Here is a 21,846-nt window from a genome sequence, read left to right on the forward strand (position 1 = left end):
CTTAGTGGCAGAAAGATTGAACTCATTCCTACCCACACATAATCTACCCTTCTCTCTACACATTGTATGTGTGTGTGTGTGTGTGTGTGTGTCTCTCTCTCTCTCTATATATATAGTTTTTTTACCCTACTTTCTTCTAATTCCTTTTAGTATTCTTAGTGGTTATTAGCACTGATAGAAGCTTACCTCTTGAGATAATCTTCTAGTTAATGATGCTGCTAAAACTAAAAGTACTGGTTTGTATTCTTTCTCCTTCAATAAGAACAAGAATGAGGTTGTCTTGTGGTTTGGATTCTATATTCACCTGATGGTACTGCCATCAGTTTTGTTAGTATTAAATTCCTGTACTGAATCTCCCACTCTTCTTTACTTCCCCTAGTTTTGCATTAGTATTCTGACAGCTTCTTCTATGCCATTATTGAGCAACTCTCTCTAGAGTTCTTCCCGATTGATGCCCTACATTACCTAATGTTTTACTAATGAGAATTGGGTGTGGAATTGGTTATTTAAAGGCCACATCCTGTCTGATTTCAGAAGGATCTGGGAGTTGGTATGCATTTTTGTCTTCTGTTTGCCTGCAGGTAGAAGCTGTTGACATTGTAACTGGAAACTCTTGTATTCCATTTTTAGCGTAACCTTAGCAAATGCATTAGAAATATTGTTGCAACTAATTATTGCAACATATTTTGTTTATATCTTGTGCGTAGTCTAACTTTCTGCTTCCATTTCTCTTTTAGATTACTGACTTGTCACTACCAAACTACCTTGTGGCTTCGTCACTTGGTCTTCTTCCTACACAGCTGCTGAATTCATACTTAGGCACTACTTTGCGGACAATGGAAGATGTCATTGCAGAACAGAGTGTTAGTGGCTATTTTATTTTTAGTCTTCAAGTAAGTTGCCAAAGTATTTTTTTTTTTATTTGTGGTGTTATATTTGAGCAGTGTGATACAGCAATGTTTCACTGTTTGCAAAGTAAACCATGGTTTTCTTTTTTTCTTTGCAGAGAAGCTTAACTTTTTCCATATGTAGCTAACTTAGTATGTACTTGTATCACTGTAGTACATTGCTGTTGCCTTGGACATCTTAGAGTAGTAAGGTTTTGTATGGATGAATACATAGGTCTTTTGCAACACCACTGGCCTATTCAGACTTTTTATATGCCTTGAATTTCTGTCTTGAGTCCTGCTAGGTTTTATTCTGTACTTTCGCTTTAGGGATATCAGACTATTCATTTGACTTAAGTAACCTGACTTATTACTGAAGGTTGAAATTGCCATTATCATCATTGTGGTGATGTTTCCCCAGCAGCAAGACAGAAGAAACAAGCCCTTTAGTTAGCTCCATATCTAAAACTAACCAAGAATAATGACACTCCGTTTTTACCTAGAGTGCTCTGAAAAGTAGATTTTTGCCCAGATTGCCATGTGTCAAGCTACTAGCATCAGAGAAGTTACCTCAGTTTACATTAGTCAAAAATCTGAATTTATGTGTGAGAAAATCTTGAGTTTAACTTTAGATCTGATGTTGTCAGTCTTCATTGTAGCGTCACAAATGAGTTTGGATCCAATCTGACTCTGCCGATGCTACATCTCGCAGCCCCCAGATCTTTCTCCCTTATCTGCAGTGCACCTTGCCAAATATCTCAGATCTCATTTGCCACTTCCAGCTAATGGACATGGTCTACTGTTCTGTCTTGAGTAATTAGATAATACAGTTTTATTTTTTCGTAAAACTCTTCCATCACAGTTTTTTCTCTATTCCCTTTTAAACCTTATTGTTTTTACTTGTCAAACTTCCTTTTTCTGTTTTTCTCCCTTGCCCTTATGACTTTGTCGTATTTGTGACATACCATTGTTGGTATCCCCTTGCTTCTCCTCTTTCTCTGTTGAACTTGTGTTGTAATCTTTTCATTTACTTTCTTCAATCTCCTTCATCTTATGACTTGGTCGTAGTTCTGGCTACCATTGCTGGTATTCCTTCTCCTTCCTTATTTAGCATGTTAAAAATAAAAATTACTATTTTCTTCATATTCTTACCTTGAATCTTTGTTTGTTAAGTTGTTGTAGAAACAATGAGTGACAGATTTGCAGGATTCAAAAAATATTATAAATGCGGACATAAGTTGCCCATCTCAGATGCGCACTCCCTTTGTGTATACTGCCTAGGTCCATTACACCTACAGGAGGATTGCTCAGTTTGTCACTGATTCAATCCACAAGCTTTAACAGAACATAAAAACAAACTAATATTAAAAGGTCTCCCTCCTTTCTTTGGAGAAGCCATATCCCAGTCTCCAAAGTCGAAGCCCTCCACATTGTCAAAATCCTCCTCTGACTCCACCAGAATATGGACTGCCAAACTTCCGGGCTCAACCCTGGAACAGTGAAAGACAAAACTCTCAGGTCTGACTGTGGCTTCAGATCCAACAACCTCAAAAGCAATTTCCATGGGTTCACCATTGTCAAAATCCTTCTCTGACTCCCCAAGAAAACAGACTTCCAAACTTCCGGGCTCAACCCTGGAACAGTAAAAGACAAAACTCTCAGATCTGACTGTGGCTTCACATCCTATGACCTCAAACGCAGTTTCCTGGCTCTGTCAAAGTCGGATTAGACACCACCACCAGATGAGATGCAGCCTTTGGAGATTCTCTGTTGTCCTTGCACTAGATACTCTGCCTGGTTGATTCAGTACCAGATGGGCTTCCATCTCCTTTTCTGCAGAGGCCAGCATCCCCCTTCATTTATTCTGCTCGTTCTTCTAGAAGTCTCTCAGAAGATGTGGAGAGAGTAGTGAGGAAGATTCTCTTGGCTCAGGGGCAGATTGTTCTTCCCTCTGCACCTACTCCTCTGGGTCAGGTAGTCCAACCTGCCACCACCCCCCACCCCCTGCAAGATGTTCATCGTATTACACTGCTGCAGTCATTACACTTGGGTTATCCTGCCATCAGGCGGTTCCCCAGTCGGCCTGAGTTCCAAAGTCTTGGTCCGGCGTCGGTTGCTGTCTCCTCCTCCCTGACGTCAGTGCGACAGGGGTATATAAGATGCAGCCAACGCCATTTTCTTCAGTCTTTCTTGCCGCGCGGTACCCAAAGCAAAAGAAGTTCGCAAGTGCCGGTTGGCCATCTCTGAGATTTTCATTCCGAATCCAGAACCGAAGTCTTCTACAAAGCTAAGTACCCCGTTGGGGAAACTTTTTCTTGCCTCAGACCGATGTCAGTAAAAGTTAATAACTGTATTTCTTGTGGGAAGCAAATACCTCATAAGGATTTCCACATTCCTATTGTATCCCATGCCTAGGCCCAGACCACAACATCACTGGTTGTCAGTTTTGTGCTAGCTTTAACTAACGCACTATTAAATGTCGGTTTGATTTTGCCTGACATTATTTTGGTAGAAAATTCAATTATACCATGCCATCGGAACTTCCGACGACCTGAATACATAAAACGCGCAAAGACAAGGATAGGCATCCGAGGCCCAAAACTGACGACGAAGCCTCTTGTAGGCCAGTCGCCGGTTCTCCAGTTTTCAGCGAAGCACCTTCGCAGCCCCTGACGACCGCTTCTGTAGAACCACAGGCCGCCTCTGACTCCCACGTGGAGATGGCTGGGCCTTCGGACACACTAGTTATTCAGCCTACCGAAACTAACCCTTTAGAGGGATCCGAAGTAGCTGAGCTACCCGCAGCTTCAGAGGGTGTCTTCAGACCTACTCAGTTAAGCACTAAACCCTCAGCTAAGTCTAAGCCTCCTTTAAAATCAAAGAAACAAATACAGCATTCTCCAGAACAGGCCTCCATGCCTAAGAAACAAATGCTCAAAATGGCCGAAGACCTAGTCACTCTGATCAGGAGGTCCCATCCCCCTCCTGATAAAAGGCCTAGACAGGATGCAGACTATGATTCATCCGACCAGGTGTCCATCTCTTCAGATTCATCCTCAGACCTAGAATATTCTTTACCCCCTTATGAGGATTCTGATGCTGAGGAATCAATTCCATCAGCCTCACCGCCTGAGGACTACTCCTTTGGGGAAACCTTACATACCATGAGGGAGCATTTCCATTGGGAAGGCCAGGATTACTCAGAATCCAAGAAAAGGCTCAGAGACTTCCTTTTATTACCTCAAAACAGACCCCTTGCTATTCCGCCAGTGTTAGATATTGTGGATGATGTGTATACTGAATCCAGCTTAAATCCTGATTCCTTACCTCCAGCCCCTGTTAAACCTGACAGATACTACAGAGTCCCTGACTCGCACAAATTTCTGTATAGAAGCCCTGTGGCTGACCCTGAAACTATTTCTCAGGGACCCAAAGGGATTAAAGCCTCATCAACCAAGAATCCAGTTCCCTCTGACAGAGATTCCAGAGCTTTAGACAGATGGGGAAAGAAAGTATATACGTCTGCAACTTTAGCAATGAGAGCCTTAAATTGCCAGTTTCACATGCTAAAATATCAGCAATTTTTATTGTCTCAGTTGAAACAAAAAATGCTTCCAGATTCAGATCCTCCTAATTTTAAAGAAATGCAGGATTTATTGCATGCAGCTGAACAAGTGGGAAAACATACTTTGCAATGTGGTTTTGATTCTTTAGAGGCCTCCTGTAGAGCAGCAGTTACAGGCTCCGTCATTACCAGACATGCTTGGTTAAAAGAACATATGTTACCAGATCATGTTAAAGCAAAATTATTGGATGCACCTTTGCAGCAGGATGTGTTATTTGGAGTTAAGGCAGAAGAGGTATTAAAGAAAATGGAGGATAAGGCAAAATCTATGCAATCGGTGAAGGATTTATTACAGGTTCCGCCTCCTGATTTAGCAGAAATTGGCCAACTAAGAATTGGTCCTTTCCAATTACAGACAGACCTCAAAGGGAAAGATACAGATGTCCAAGAGGTAGAGGTCAACCACAAGGTCCTTACAGGCCTCTACAATGGGTTGCATCAGGCCAGAAAGAAGGGGAAGACAGGCCCCAACCATATAAAAAGCAGCTAAAATGACTTCCCACTACAGCTGACAAACAAATCTCTCTTGGCAGCCCCCTTGGGAGGAAAACTGGCACTCTTCTACCACAATTGGCATATGATCACCAAAAACAAATGGGTTCTCAACATTGTATCTCAAGGTTACAGTTTCCACTTTCACACTCTGCCAAGGTTAAAAGGAATGCCAAATCTGCCACCAAATCAAAGGGCAAAAGCTCAAAAACAAATTACAGCACTCATGTATATGAGGGCTATTCAAAAGGTACCATCACAGGAGCAAGGACAAGGATTTTACTCAAGACTCTTTCTGGTACCCAGAAAGGACAAAGCATGGAGGCCCATTCTGGATCTTTCTTCTCTAAACACTTAACCTGGATGTTCCGAAATTCAAAATGTTGACACTACAGCAGCTTCTTCCCATGCTGGGCAAGAAAGCTTGGCTCGTGACTTTGGACCTCAAGGAGGCATACCTGCATGTCCCTATCAGACAAAACTGCAGAAGATGCCTCAGATTCATAGCTGGTTCAGTGCACTACCAATTCTCTGCACTGCCCTTTGGCTTATCTACTGCGCCCAGGGTCTTCACAAAGTGCCTGGCACCAGTAATTGCATTTTGCAGACGGAAAGGAATTCAAATTTATCCGTACCTGGACGACTGCCTGATTCAAGCAGAGAGCAAGGACATTCTTCTAAAGCATCTGGCATTTGTAAAAAAGTTATTAAGTTGCCTGGGGTACACAGTAAACGAAAAGAAATCAAAACTAGTGCCCTCACAAGAGATTATATTCCTGGGTGCCGGCTTGAACACAATGGCCCAGTTGGCTTATCTCACACCAGACCAGCAAGGACAACTGACTCAATACTTTCAATTGATGGCAACAAAGACCCAACTCCCTGCAAGTAAAATTCTGCAGGCCTTGGGTTACATGGCATCTTGCATACTACTAATTCCATATGCCAGACTGCATATGAGGAAACTACAATGGTACCTGAAGAATGTATGGCCTCAACACTGTCAAAGTTTGGAAACAGTTATACCACTAATTCCTTGCCTTCAACAGGAGTTTCAATGGTGGGCTCAAGCTTGTCACCTCAACAAGGGACAGCCTTTTACACAACCCACAGCCAGGCAAACACTGACAACAGATGCATCGGATTACACCTAAGGAGCACACATGGCAGACAAATGTATTCAGGGCACGTGGCCCGCAGAACAAAGGCATCTTCACATCAATCAAAAAGAGATGCTAGCTGTACAAAATGCCCTGATAGCTTTCAAGGACCTGCTGCATCCAGGACAACTACTACTAAAGACAGACAACACCACAGTTATGTGGTACATAAACAAGCAAGGGGGAACTTACTCCTACCCCCTCTGCAGACAAGCCATGACCTTGTGGAATACAGCTATAAACTATCAAGTTCATCTGCAAGCACAATTCATGCCAGGAGAGAAAAATACACCAGCAGACGACTTAAGCAGAAACATCATGGATCCCCATAAATGGGAATTGAATCCACAAATATTCAGAATGAGAACACAGAAATGGTGGAGCCCGGACATAGATCCGTTTGCATCCCCAATGAACTGCCAGCTACAAAAATTCTGCACAAGGAGTTATCATTCACAAGCATGGAAAGTGGATGCCCTCTCATTCAGCTGGGAGAACCTACAAGTATACGCTTTCCCACCACTACCTCTCCTGCCAAAGGTACTCATAAAAGCCAGGCAAGAAGAGCCAAAGATGATCCTGATTGCACCAGACTGGCCACGCCAGCACTGGTACCCAATCTTAAAGAGCTTAGCACAAGAACCACCTTGGATTTTGCCTCAAATCCCACATCTGCTGACACAGCACAACAATCAAATACTACACAGCAAGCTAAAGACCTTAAACCTAGCTGCATGGAAGATTCCTTAGTCAAGCAAGCAATGCCTCTCTCCAAAGCTGTTATGGATGTCATTCTGGATAAATGGAAGAGATTCTGTGCCTGGAACCAAGCTCACAGCCTTACTGAGATGCTGGACAAAGGCCTCCCCTTCTTATCCATCAAGATCCATGCCTCTGCCATCTCAAAACATACATTTTGAGCCAGCTAACACAGCATAATTAAAATATATCTCTTGTTAAACTGCTCTGCTCCTGGCAGTAACATCAGCATGAAGAGTTTCAGAATTACAGGCACTAATGGCAGTGGAACCTCTCCTCATTTTCCACCAGGACAGGGTGTCAAACAGACTATTTCAAAATGGATAGGACATTGTATACATTTCTGCTATACATATCATGGAAAACCTGTACCTAGCAGCATTATATCTCAACTTGGGAGTTCTGTACATACCTTCACCAAGCATTACCATCTGCCTCCAGAGCTGGCTTCAGTGCTGCAGGCCACCCTACCTCAGCTTTGGGATTCTACCCAAGTGTAATGACTGCAGCAGTGTAACATGATGAACATAGTACAGTTTTGTGCTGCACATAAAATGTAGATGTTCGAGTGTATACACTGCTGCAGTCCAGGTTACCCTCCCTCCTTCCCCTCTTACTGGCTGGTACGTACCTATGTCTTCTACCCTTCACTACTTATGGGGAGTATTTGCTGGTAGCTGTAAGTTGCTGTTTGCTTTTCTTATGTATGTTTTATTAGCAATTTGAATTTCCTACCTATTTAGAGGCACCTGACATCTGAGGCAAGAAAAGAAAATGGCATCGGCTGCATCTTATATACCCCTGTCGCACTGACGTCAGGGAGGAGGCGACAGCAACTGACGCCGGACCAAGACTTTGGAACTCGGGCCGACTGGGGAACTGACGGCAGGATAACCCAAGTGTAATGACTGCAGCAGTGTATACACTTGAACATCTACATTTATGGTAGGTACAAAACTGTACTTTCCTCCTCTAACTCCATTTGCTGTTTTAGAGTTACAGGCTCCCAGTCATCTGGATCCATCAGTCTCTGATCTGAGGATCTCCATATCATAGGATCTGACATCTTCTCTGAGACCTCCTATCTTTTTAGATCAGGAAAGCTCTCCGTGCAGAAGCCTGCCTACCAGAACCAAAGTGCAACATTTGACTCTGAAGATTTTGGAGCTGTCTCTGTTCCTTGGTGCCTTGGCACAGGATAGTTTATCTCCAGCTTCCTCCTCTGGGAAGGTGCCGATGGATCGAGAGAGAGGTAATGATTCAGAAACCTGTTTTCTCAGATCAGTGCCTTTCCCTGGGTCCTTCGAGCTCTACCTTCGAGGCTGTAAAGAGAATGTTCACTACCTCGACAGCACTGACAGAGCCTTCCCACTCGGATCCTATACATTCCATGATGCCTCAGCATCTGGCACCTCAACTACTCTCTCCACTGGGACATCCTGTACCGAAACCTCGGGTTTCCTGTCAGGGAATTGTGATTTCCTCCTCCGAGATTTCCCCAGATCATCCCATTGAGGAAAAAAAGGAAGTGCAAGAGGAAACACCTAGAGTCCCCGCAGCAGTCAGTCAGTAAAGATACAGATTTTGATAAAAGTGAAGGGTCCACATGGTCATCTTCTGAAGATGTCCCCATTGGCTACATACTAGAGATCCTAAAACAGAGAGGTGGCTGGACATCCTCCAGCCCTTATGCCTGAGGAATCCGTTCTAGAGGCTTTCATTACAGGACCTTCTAATTCTTGGGTGACTCTGCCTGCTGACGAGCTCGTAGACATAATCTCTAAGTGGGCATGGAAGGAGCTTGGCTACATTAGAGCCGGTACCTTGGAGACCATAAAAGATAATGGCACCGTCTGTGGACAGTTAGTTTTGGGGAAAAGGCGTTCCTGTTGATGCCATGGTCATTGCAGTGGCCACAAAGAAGGAACTAGCTGATGAGTTCCACTGTCCATCCGCCATCAAGGAGTCGCGGGTGATGAACAGACTGGGGAAGTGTATGTGTGTGTCTTTGCTTTGGTGACTTTTGCATTGCAATCGACGAACTATCTGGCACATTTTGTTAGACTTTAGAGAGATTTAATCAAAGAATTGTCAGATACTTTCTTAGGAACCGTATCTGCAAAGGATAAGGATTCCATAGCTTCTCAGTTGGCAACCCTACAGTCTATTTCCAATAGCTCTGTGACATTAATTTCCAACATAGCGGAAGGAACTTCAAGAGTGGCAGATTCAATCATGAGGAGGCATGCCTGGATACACTTATGTGACTTTGTGTAGCCATTTAAGTTCAATTTCGTCATTGCTTCCTTTGACAGAATTACTCTTTTTGGCCCTAAATAAAAGAAGTGCTCTCCAGGTGTGACAAAGATGGTAAGACCTTATCTGCCATGGTCACCCCCCCCCCCCACGAGATCCTTGTCCAAAAACCAGTGGTGTCACCAGAAAATGTGGTTCAAAACATCCCAAGGTCCATTCCATGATACACGTGGATTAATGGACGTCATCGCCCTCATGGCAGAGGGGGCCTGCGATGTCAGGGTTCATGGGAATCTTTCTTTGATAAACCTGCCAGCGCTCCTGAATGGAGGCCCAGTGTCCACCTCTGGAGACAGTTGGGGTAAGATTGTCCATGCACCAGACAGCCTAGTTAGAATTAACAAAAGATACCTGGGTGCAGAGGATTATATCCAGAGGTTGTATAATACCATTTTCCCTTAACACCCCCAATTCCCAGGAAAATCCCTGATGTTCCACCCAGTCAGGAGGGATCAAGCAGTGGTTCAAATTCGAAAGCTGCTAGAAAAAGTTATCCAAGAAGTCCCACCGGGCCCGATAGGATCTGGAACTTATTTAAGGTTCTTTTTAGTGCCAAAAAAGAGTGGGGACTGGAGACCAATCTTGGATCTCACAAATCTAAACAAATCTGTGCGTCGAACCAAGTTCTTGATGGTTACGGTTTAGTCCATTCTCCCTTTTCTGGGCAAGGACGACTGGATATGCTTGATAGACCTCCAGGATGCCTACTATCACATAAAGATGAACAGGCGGTCCAGGAACAACCTATGCTTCCGGCTGGGAGCCAGTCATTCTCAATTCAAAGTACTGCCCTTTGGACTCACCACAGCCCCCAGGGTGTTCACAAATGCATGGTAGTAGTAGCAGCACACCTCAGACTGCAGGGATTCCGGGTGGTTCCCTACCTGGATGACTGGCTCATTACTGCTTTGACCAAGCATCAATTCATACAGTCAAGATATCAGGTTCTCCACACCTGTGCTCTCCTAGGAATAACCATAAACTACAACAAATCACAACTTTAACCAGCTTGGACATTGTGTTGAGCAGTGCTCCACCACACCGAGTTCTAACTATAAGGTCACAGGTCAAAGGCCACAGGTCAAGAAGGTTGTAGACAATATGTCAATCTCAGCCCACACAGTCCTCCGAACTCTGCGTATCATGGCTGCAGTGATAACCTTAGTTCTGTTGGCCAAATTTTACTTGCAGATTCTTCAGTGGATGCTGGCTACTCTGTGATCAGTCTTCCATCGGTCAGTGTCCTACCAAGTAAAAATTACCAACACTTGCAAAAAAGATCTGTATTGGTGGATCCATTGCCATCCATTCATTCCCCAACAGCCTAAGGCCATAGTGACCACAGATGCTTCCCAGATAGGATGGGAGGGGCAATCTGGGGAAGAGAGTCCAGGGTACTTGGTTCCCCGAAGAGGCCAGTTCGCATATAAATGGACTAGAGATGACAGCTGTGCTGTTGATGTTGCAAGCATTTCAAGGTGCTCTTCCCTCTGGGACAATTGCAGTTCAGACAGACATGTCAGTTGTCTGGTATATCAACAAACAGGGGGGAACCAGATCTTACCCATTGTGTCAAGAAGCGTTCTGGGTCTGGCAGTGGGCGATCTCTTCAGGCCCCTTTCTTTTAATGGCACACATTCTGGGAAGATCCAACATGATTGCAGACAAGCTGACCAGGTGCATCCTACTGCCACATGAGTGGTCTCTCAATGAGTAGGTAGCAGACAAAATTTTCCATTGATGGGGCCATCCATGCTGTGATCTTTTTGCCTCTCCCTAAATAACAATTGCAGCAACTACTTTGCCCTGATTTCCCCACAGGGACAGTCACTGAGGGATGCTCTACTTCATGATTAGCCTCCCGGTCTCCTTTATGCATTCTCACCAACCCCATTGATTCCAAAATTTGTGCAGAAAGCTGCCAGGTCGAAGAGCACAGTGATCCTCATTGCTCCCTACTGGCCTTGACAAATTTGTTTTCCTTTTCTATGGCCTCACCTGGTTTTAATCACCATGAAACCTAGATCGACTTTGAACCCTCCTGCCTCACCCGATGGGCATGTTATACACTGATATTTTGAACCTCAAGCTGACCGCTTGGCTTCTCCAGGTTCCTTAGTAGCCAGACAGTCTATGCTTTCATCGCCTGTCTGACGTATACTTTTGTCTTCCCATAAACCCTTGACAAGGTAAACGTATTCAAGTAAATGGAAAAGGTTTGCTGTTTGGGTTCAGCAACATAAACTTGACCCCTTTTCACCCTCTGTTTATCACACCTTAGATTTCCATGCTCACCTTTTTCAGAACAGTGCTAGTCCCTCTACCATTAGGGTACAGTTAGCAGCAATTTCAAATTACCATACAGGGTTGAATGGTGCACCCATTGCTTCTCATAAATTGAGCAAGGCCTGCTTGAAAGGGACACTCCTCCTAAAGTCTCCTTTTAAAGACCCTGCTCCTCTATGGGACCTGAATTTGATGCTGCAGTCTCTAACACAACCTCCCTTTGAACCAGCAGCTACATGTGACCTTAAATAATCTTTCATGGAAAACTGTCTTCGTGGTTGCCATCACTTCTGCAAGAAGAATTTCTGAGATCCAAGCATTATCTTCTAAACCTCCATACTTGGCTTTCCATAAGGACAAAGTGACCTTACTTACCAACTAGTCCTTTCTTCTGAAGGTGGTGTCAGAATGCAACATAAATAGTTCTGTCAATCTGCCAGTATTTGTTTCCTAAATTTACCAACAGAGGAGAGTAAATGTATTTTGCATTTACTGGATGTTCATAGACAGTTGCATTTCTGTTTGCATAGAACAGAAAAAAAAACAGGAAAGCAGAACAACTGTTTGCTTCATTTTCTGGACTAAAATAGGGAAAATCGTTTTTTTGGTTAACAAATTGCATCTCCTTTGTCTGTAATAAATTAGGCATTTCTCGTGCATATCCTTTGAAAGCATACTCCATTAGATTTGTGGCTACTTCCACAGTTTTCCATTCTAGGATATTTATGGATGGCATTTGTGCAGCAACAACTTGGGGTACTCCTTATACCTTTATTACTCATTACAAATTTGGACATGGTCTCCAGAGGTAGGGCATCATTTAGCTCTGTGTTGCTCAGGAATATCCTTCCTTGAGTCCATCCTGGATTCAAGTAGATAAGGGACACTGTCCCATTTGTGAGGACAGAATGACAAAAGACAACATCAGATAAAGAAGTTATGTACTTACCATAACGTTCCACTTGTGTTGTCTATCTTCATTCTTTCTTCACATCCTCTCCCACCTACCCCGTCCATGACCTCTGGTAGAATGATCAGTAACATGGTATTTCTCTCTGCCTTTTACACCTTATAGCAGCAAACAAGATCTGAGATATTTGGCAGGGTGCAGTGTAAGTAAGGGAGAAGCTCGAGAGATCTGGTAGCCGAGAGCTGTACCATAAACCGAGTCGGATCCGGCAGATCAGATCTGAACGCATTTGTGAGGAAAGAATGAAGATCGACAACACAGATGGAACGTTATGGCAAGTATATACATTTTTTTTTATTTTGTTCCTGGAATGCTGTCAACATTCCTTTTTTCTTTTTCTTCACACTACCTCTTCTTAGGCCTTGGCATTGTTTAGCGTATTGTCTTGTTGTTCCATTTCTTGTTCTGCTGCTGTTTTACTGTGGTTATTTCAAGGTGTTTCTTATTTGGAGTTATAAATGAATGCTTTTTAATAGTTTTCTGCAGTTTATTAAAGAAGACCAAGAGCTTCCAAAACAAAAATGTAAATATGGGCACAAAACTTTGTCCCAAAAATAGGCACAACTTCTGTGTTTAGGTGAGAAGTATTTTGCTGTAAATTATGATAAGTCATTTGCTGCAGCTATTAGCTACAGGATAATTGGTTGGTTATTGTTCAGGGTAAGATAGAACATGACACTTCTTCCACTCTTGGTGGTGCATTGCCTCGAGCTTTGTGATATGACATGTGGTGCTCCATTGACATGTGGTGCTGAGCCCATGGCTACAAAAGAGGGCTCTACTAGGGCAAAGATTAAAGAAAATAGGGAAAGCCAAGCAAAAAAAGATGAATACAGCTAATAAAATGAGCAATTCCACTCCAGGCACCGATGCTAAAAAGCCTGCAGTAAAAGAAAGTCACCTTCTTCCCATTCTCATTCTGTTGTGTCTAAACTTCTTGTGAAAGATTTTGTCTAAAAAGCCTCTTGTTAAACTTTTCATAACTGATAGCTTGTCTTCTCATATTCTGAGGTATGTAGAATTTTAGACCATCGGCAACATACTCTTTAGAAATCGCTCCATTCCTGCTGCAGAAAAGAACTTTGAAATTATAATGGAAGTCTTTAGTAAGGTCCTGTGAGAAATTTCTTGCTTCTTACTTATCTGGTAATAAGGGTAGACACAGGTGCTTCTGTTTTTTTTTTTTTTTTTGTTTTGTTTTGTTTTTTGGCAGGACATTGTAGTTTTCTTCAAAGGCCTCCATTCTATTGCCATTCCCAGTGAAGCCAGGCTCAAACTATCTGGTGCTAATGTTGCCTTTGATCAGTTGGACAGTATCAGCTCTGGGACCATACCCTGATTTGGTGTGAAGGCTGTCTGCCTCAAGTCCAGGATTGATGGGTATCTTGGTCCTCTTGTTGGATGTTGGATTGTCTGAGGGTGACATCCCTTGTACAGCAGAGCTAGTGCCTTCTGTTAACTGTGGTGTCAGTTTTCGTATAGACACCTTTGATGCAGGCTGCTGTGCATGTACCTCTCTTGTTGCCTCAACATCAGCCTCAGGAGAAGATGTTTCCTTGTCTGGCCTGTTAGTTGTCCACCTTTTCACTCAGCAGGACAGAAGGGCAAGAAACCGTTTGCAGGACTAATGTCAAATACATGAACCAGTCCAAGCTTCCTTCTCTTTTTTTGGACCTCTAACCTCTGAAGTCAAGATGCGTAAATGTAGAAGACAGTTCTTGAACTCTCCTGTAGGAGATTCCCCATACCGGCTATTAAGAACAAAGAGGGTATTGATTCCCCATCACCCTTTCAGATAACCCAATGTTTGGAAAGTTCTTAAGATGTTGAGGCAGAGAGGGTTGGCCTTCAGACATCTTGACTTCTGCATAATCATGCAAGACTCATTTCTGATCCCCTTAAATGTTTTCTTGGGGGGGGGGGGCTCTCCTGTTAACAGAATGGTGTGGCCAGTTTTCAGATTTGCATTTGGAAACTGTCACATTGTGGCACCTGTCCTGCAGAGACCAGACAGGATCTTCTCATTTTCCAAGGATTGTGCCAGCTAGGTAGAGACTCAAAACAAAGTTCCAGTTTAGCTTTGGCAGCGCTTAGATTCTTATACTGCAGATTTCTGCTGTGTGTCTCCAAGTAAGATAATGAGGGATGTGGACAGGTTTGGGAAATGCACTTAAGTATTTTCCATATTTTTCCTGATGGCAGTAAACTGCAGTTCTCATTCGTTAAGGTTCCAACAAGAGGTGGCTGACAGAATGAGTATGTCACTATAGGAGTTGTCAGATGAGTAGCTTAAACCTGTATTGCAGATTCAAATGGTGGCTGTGTTATCTGCTGCTAATCTCATCATGCTTCTGCCTTACAGTTCCATGGAAAGTGCAGCTAAGGCAACAGGTGCTGGCATATCTTTTCCCTGTACACTCGCCTGCACATGACATACTTCACTAAAGGCACTAAGACATCCTTTACTAATGCCCCCTAAGACATCCTTTACTAATGCTCCCTTCACTGTTTCTGTTGTATTTAACCAATCAGTTAAGAATTGCCTGCTGTCCAAATTAGGTCTGGTTTTGAACAGCAGTAACAGAATAGCCAGTGGTCAGGAAGGAATTAGTGGCCATTATATTCATAGATTAGTTTAGGCTAACTGCACCTGTGGGCCATTTTAAGCCTAGTCAGTTACCCCAGCTGAGAATCAAACCCTGCACCTTGTGCCTGTAAGGTAAATACCTTGACCATTATGCCACCCTCCCACCAATAAAGCATGCCTCCTCGCACTTACCCACAAAAGACAGCCACCTTACATGTTTTGTAAATGTTGTATATAGGTTCATAGATTAGTATTAGGCTAACTGTGCTTGTGAGTCTTTATAAGCCCAGCCAGTGTGAGAATCTGACATAGCACCTTGAGTCTGTAAGGCAAATATCTTGACCATTATGCCAACCTCCCGTATCTTTCAGAATGGTCACTAGCCGAGTGGCAAGAGCAGTGTCAGCAGAAGCAGAAATGCCATGGTCCTCCATCAGGTCGACAGCAGTCCAGTCTCTGAGAGTTTGCCAGAGTGCCTCATCTGGAGGCAGCTGTGAGCGGTCTGTCCCACCAGTTAGATGGGTAGCTGACCATCATGCATGACATGAGTCAGGACAGCAATATCCAGAGGTTGTAGGATTCTCTTCCACATCCCTCCCACTGTCTGAAGTCACAGTAAAGATTATCTTTCCCTGCTTGTCAGAAAGACTGGATGTGCTTTTTGGATCTCCAAAATACCTTCCTCCACACAAAGATAGCCAAAGGCTCAAGGGATTTCTCCACTTCTGGATAGGAGCTAGACATTACCAGTGCTAGTGTATTCTGTCAGGCTCACCTCAGCCTCCCAAGGTGCTCACAGAATGAATGTCTGTAGTTTTAACAATCCAGAGGCTGCAAAGGGCTAACAGTGTTTCCTTACCTCAAAGAGTGGCTTCTAGGTGCTCCAGCACTGAACAGGTTGAGTTCTGCTCAGGAGTCTCTTCTGAGTTCCTTCCAATATCTGTAAATTACACTGAACGCTGTAGAGCCCTAGTTGAAGCCTTCTCAAATGCATAAGTTTTGTCAAATGCACTCTGCACATCTTACCTTGGACAGGATGCTTCCATTACAAAACTTGGCACATCGTCTGAGTCAGTTACAGTGATAGTCTATCATGGAACATTGAGTCTCATGGCAGCAATGTTGAGTATGGTTCCTAGTCCTAGACTGTGTATTAGAATTCTACAGGTGAGTTTGTTAGTTCGCTGGTCCCAATTTTAGCACGTCCTTTGATAAAACGCATCAAATTATTGCAGGACTTGCAAGCTACTTTTGATTTTTTTTTGGGGGGGGGGCATTCATGGTGGCATCTGGCTAAGAGGGAAAGGTAATGGAATGGGAAGAGAACAACAATTAATTTGCACTGTTGGCTGGGGATTGCCTTCCCAATTAAGGAATGATATCAAAATGTAGGTAAATAGAAAGAAGATGGGGGATTCTAAGTGAAAGACCAGCCCTGGTAAAATCTTTAGTAGAATTTAGAACATAAGCTTCTGTTAAAAGGATATTTAATAGGGCATATAAAATATTGCATGATAGCTATAGGAATCAAGCAGAGGCAGTTAGAAAGGATTGGGAAGAGAGATTTGATAAGCAGTTCACAAAGAAGCAATTGGAGAATATATATATATGGCTCCCAAATATGCAACAAAGTCTAGAAAATGTAGGATCTTTGATATGAAGTGCTTGGTGTATAAAAATATCTATGCAAGCAGATTCAAATAATTTTTCCTCAGGTGGATTTCAAATGTTAGAGGTGTGATAGAGAAGAAAGAGGTAATTGGGAGCATACTTTTGGGAGTGTAATGAGCTGGCAGACTTTAAAAAAATTCCTGTAGACTACTCTCATCAGAAATAGTGAATGAGCAAATTGGTGTGACTGAGGTAATGATTTTTTTCAGCTGTGATGCAGAATTTGAATTGCCTATACATAGTAAGGCATTGCTGATTTTAATTCTGGTGGCTGCCAACAAAAAAGTTACTAGAAAATGGAAATCTGTGAATAGTAACAGAGATAAAAGAACTGGAAGTAGGATCTTTGTAAAACCTCTGCTGAGCATGGAAGTCTTAAATGAACACTTTGCTAAACTAATTTAAGAGGTTGGCAGTTATCTAATTGTCTTTTGTTTACACATTGCAATAAATTCTAATTAGTGCTTAAACTAGAGATGATCTAAAGATGTCCTTTTACCACATTGCAAGTGGTTAGTAACTTCTGGATGTCCTTAACTAATTTTTGAACACCACACTCAAAAGAAAGTAATTGTTCAATATAAAAGTTATTTATGTTGAATAATATATGTAGCAGTAAGCCTGCAGTTCTAATTCATCCAGGCGTTTTCAACTGCAGACTCTTCAGGATGTTTCCTGCTGTCATTATCTAGGCAGCATTTTATGTAGATACTGTATTCATTTGCAAAAGACCATGTCCTGCTGCTGAGACCGTGCATTTGATTGTGCATGTGAAGAATAAGGATGTAGAGGAAGCAAGGCTGTAGTTATAGCAAAGTCCTGGACTGAAAAGGAGGGAAAATGCAAGATTCTGCATCTCCTGCCTGCAGTCGAGTGAATTTAAAGACATGCAGTAGGTGTGTGTGTGTGTGTCTGTGTGTCTGTATGTATGAGTGTGTGTGTCCCCTAGCCGAAAGACATTGCTTACCTTCATATAGTTTTTCAGGGAAAGTCCAGTTAAAAATTCTTTTCACCCTTCCTTCTTTGAGCCTAGGTCCTTCCCTCATTTGTCATAACTTCAGAAAGGCCTTTCCATTAGTTCTGCCTGTTACGGGAATATGCAACTTTACTACAGACTCAGTCAGTGTCTTTAATGTTTTGGCAACACACACAATTCACAATACTGCTGTCTTTGTGTGTACTTTTAACATGTGTACCTTAGTGAAATACAAAGAGCTCCACAGAGCTCCACAAAACTTTTCCAGTCAAGTTGTTTTTGGCAGCCAACTCAATTTGGTGAGTTTTCTAGCTCCTTCTCCTCTTTCTTCCCCCAAATCCCACAAGAATTGTGAACTTCAGCCCTCCCCCCTTTTCTCTTGTCCTAAAGGCAAGAGAAAACCTTCTTAATTATTTTTTTGCCAGATTTTCTTTGGATTTTTCTGCCATGTCACAGTCTTACACAAAGCAACAGATTAGACTCTATGAAACTGCTACATTACCAGCTATTGTCTTTTTGGAATATCATACTGAGGGTAACTTCTATTCCGCGGTGGTGGTGCTGCAGTAGCGTTCTCGCCTCACAGTAAGACGCTGTCCGGTTCGATTCTCAGCTAGAGCATCTTCTGCGTGGGGACATGCGTGAATGGGCGTCCCTTCGTTGAAGGTTGTGCGTCAGGGCTGGTAACTCGGCACGTAAAAATCAACTACCAATCATTAGCGGACCGGAGTTCCGCTGTGGCGACCCTTAACCGGGAAAAGCCGAAAGGCACAAACAAATACTGAGGGTAACTTCTGATTAACTGAGTGCTTCTAAGTCAGATATTCCCACGTCCACCCTCTTTCCTGCCCTCCTTGTTATATAGCAGACTGACAGAGGCTAGTGCTAAGGCTAAGCTCAGGTGCTGTGGTGTCCTGTCCTTCACCTTCTCTGTTTTTTGGTGGTGGATGCTCTCTTTCTTTTCCCCTCACCACACACCTCCTGTGTCATTGGTGCCTTTGATGGTGTAGTACTTTTTTGACTGGTGCTGGTTGCTAGAGTGTTTGGTACCAGTCCCACTATACTAGACCTGGCCTTGGACTTTGTATTTAAACACTATGTGTTTTCTATGATGATACCAACAATAGGCATATACCAGACTCTAACAATCGTGATTTGGCCTTATGTCAGCTCTGCCAGCACAGTCTTGAAGATGCCAGGTAGTGGTTTCCAGTGCCATTGTCAATGCTAGCATTTTCAACATTGGCATAAGTGCTGCATTATTCAATTTTGGAGATTTTGATGTTAATATTCAATGTGGAGCCAGCACTCCATGTGGTTTCAGCACAGTTAAAGCATCAGCTTGAACCAACTGGGGCAAAAACTTGTAACCAAGGTAATGTTTAACAGCATCTCTTACTTAGTAACAAAAGTCTTTGACACTCGCACAAGACCATTTTCCATCAGTTGTTAAATTGCAGCAGTTCTGAGAAATTGTCCAGTTGTTCTTTTTTGGTGGCAGTCATGTTTATGGGATTATCTGCAGCTTTGACCACCATCACCAAGGGCACACAAGAACATGCTCAGATTACTTCCCACTACACTTGCCCATCATTTTACCCCATTGAAAGAATGTTGCAAGGAAAAGAGGTCTCCACTGTCTGTGGAAAACCAGATCTCACCAGACCAGAAAGAGTTATAAAAACCTTAAGTCATGTCTAAGTCTAGTCGGCTTACACTCCAAAGCAAACCTTTCAAATTGCAATGGGGCAGTCATTCCTTCCACAGTCACAAGGAGATTAAACATGCTCTTTAGACCTCTAGGATGCCTGCTTACAAATAACGATTGTCTTGGGGTCTCTCAGATGCTTCTGTTTCTGGGTAAAATCCCATCATTACCAGTTCCAGACACTTTCATTTAGTCATGCCCAGCCCCCAAGATTTTCTCTAAATGAACATATGAAGTAGCATTTTTCTAGAGACTGAAGGAAGTATAAATCTTCCCATATTTAAACAAGTAACTCTTTTTTGTTCCATCAGTTTTATCCTATCAGTGGTGTTTCTATTAAAGTTGTTCCATTCTTGGGAGACCAACAAAACTTGATACCTTGTTCATTTGATACCTCCAGAGGTGCTGACTTTTGTGAGGTGCTAGCTAGACTCAATTCTTTGCCATGCACATTTTTCACAAAATAAAATATTGGCTCTTTGGATTGCAGTTTCCAAGGTTCTGGAGTCAAATTCTGTTTCATTGCAGTTTTGCCAAAAACTCTAGACTTCTTTCCAACGTCTGTACTAATGACACCTCTGGCCCAGTTCCAAATGAAAGTCCTGCAGTAGTCCTAGATTTCAAATCCCACATCCCATTGGATCAAAACTTCCAAGTCTTCCAACTGGCATTTACAGTGCTGGATGATTCTGGCTAATCTGCCCTGCAGAAACCCGTCCCAATTGCAGATTCGGAAAGTGCCTGCCATCTTAGATGCTTCTGTCCTAGGGGTTGGGGGGACTGCAACAAGCAGATGTCCTTGTGTGTCTGGTTGTCTCACAGGTCCATTGTCCACATCTATCTACCTTTCCGGACTGTGTCAAATCATGGTTGTCATTCACTCCAGCAACATGCATGATATGGCATATCAACATGCTGGAAACTGAAATTATTTGTCTAGTCCCACCACTTCATGGTAGCCAGTCATATTCCAGGAGAGGCTATTTCCCTTGCAAATTGGCTGAGTCATTTGCTGGTGCCCAGTATAGTCCCTCAAACACTTAGACTTGCAGACCGTTCTTTTTTGGAATGGTTATCAGTGTGACCTGCTTGTGCTTTCAGCCATTGTAAAGTGCATCAATTTCTTATTCCTCTTCTGCATGACCGCCAAGCAGTGGCCCAATGTACTCCTCTACTCTTTTCCCTTTTTCTCTGGTAATGAGGTACTTTCAAAAAAGCATTGCACCTGGAGGCAGTGTTCTCATAGCCTGATGTGATAGTGTTCAATCTCGCCGTTTGTTCTTACACATGGGTTCGGAGCCGATCCTCGGCTCCGTGACGGCCTCTTGCAAGCTCTGCATCGAGAAGAAGCTCGAGACAATCTAATACCCACAATCCCCCTCTGCCTTTACCTCAGATCTAGTTTGCCGCTGCTGCATACGCATCGTTGGGAGCTAGCTCGAGAGTTTCTAAGCTAAGATATAACTTTTTTTGTTGTATTTTATTAAGAAATATATTCTAGTTGATATTATCTGTATTAACAAGTGTGATTGTGTTGTGGTTCCGTAATTCCTTGGTACCGTTAACCTTATTTTCGGTATTTTTGTATCGGGGCCTACTCCCTTCACATCTACCATATTGAGACAATTAACCTGATTGTGACTTTTTTCTCGGATTGACTGTGTTTTTCTGTAGTTATATATTGTTATACTATGTCGGAGAAAGCAAAGTCTGGTTTCAAACGTTGTCAGTGTGGCCAAAAAATGTCGGTCACTGACAACCACAGTTCCTGCGTCTACTGCCTTGGCCCTCTTCACTTACAAGAGGATTGCTCCATCTGTCACTCTTTTAGTGGGAGGGTCATGACAGATAGGCGCAGGAAACTGATGGACAGAGGTCTACTGAAACCAGCTTTCCAAGAGGCTTTGGATGCTTCTGACCAGGCATCGAAGTCCTCTAAGGAATCGAAGACGTCGGAGCCTAAGTCATCGGCTCCGAGCTCTTCTTCAAAGGTTAGATCACCGGTTCCACAGACTTGGGCGAGTGTTCAACTGGTGTCGGTTCCTGAGCCCCGAGTCTTGGAACCGGTGATGGAGCTCCCTCCTTCGGCCATTTTGAGGTCGGCTCCGTCTTCGGTTCCTTCGACCCGTTCTTCCTCCAAACTTTCGGATGTCGATGTGGATCGCGTGGTGCAGAAGTTGTTGGAGCATTTGGCCCTCTCTAAACTTATTTGGTTTCCACCCAGTTGGTGTCGAAACTTGAAGGCCTTCCTGTATCTCCATCCATTCCTCCTCCGAGACCGATTCAGTCTTTGGAGCCGGAAGAGGCTGATCTGCTGATTGTGGAGCCCTCGGGTCCAGAACCGTCCTTTTCTCGGTCTGTTCCCCTCACCTCGACTCCGTCGAACCGGTACGAGTCTCGAGCCGACGG

The 21,846-nt window shown here is 43.3% G+C and overlaps 1 protein-coding gene across 1 annotated transcript in view; it reads left to right on the plus strand.

The window, feature by feature from the left end:
• Positions 1-21,846, plus strand: part of TMEM64 (transmembrane protein 64) — a 255,840-nt gene that overhangs the window by 124,014 nt on the left and 109,980 nt on the right. The window contains exon 2 of the mRNA XM_044065387.1: positions 738-893. Coding sequence (XP_043921322.1) covers positions 738-893 — 156 coding nt within the window. The remainder of the gene's footprint in view (positions 1-737; positions 894-21,846) is intronic.

This window comes from Protopterus annectens, chromosome 3.part0 (assembly GCF_019279795.1).
Source record: "Protopterus annectens isolate FY-2018-M chromosome 3.part0, PAN1.0, whole genome shotgun sequence".
Classification (NCBI taxonomy): Eukaryota; Metazoa; Chordata; order Ceratodontiformes; family Protopteridae; genus Protopterus; species Protopterus annectens.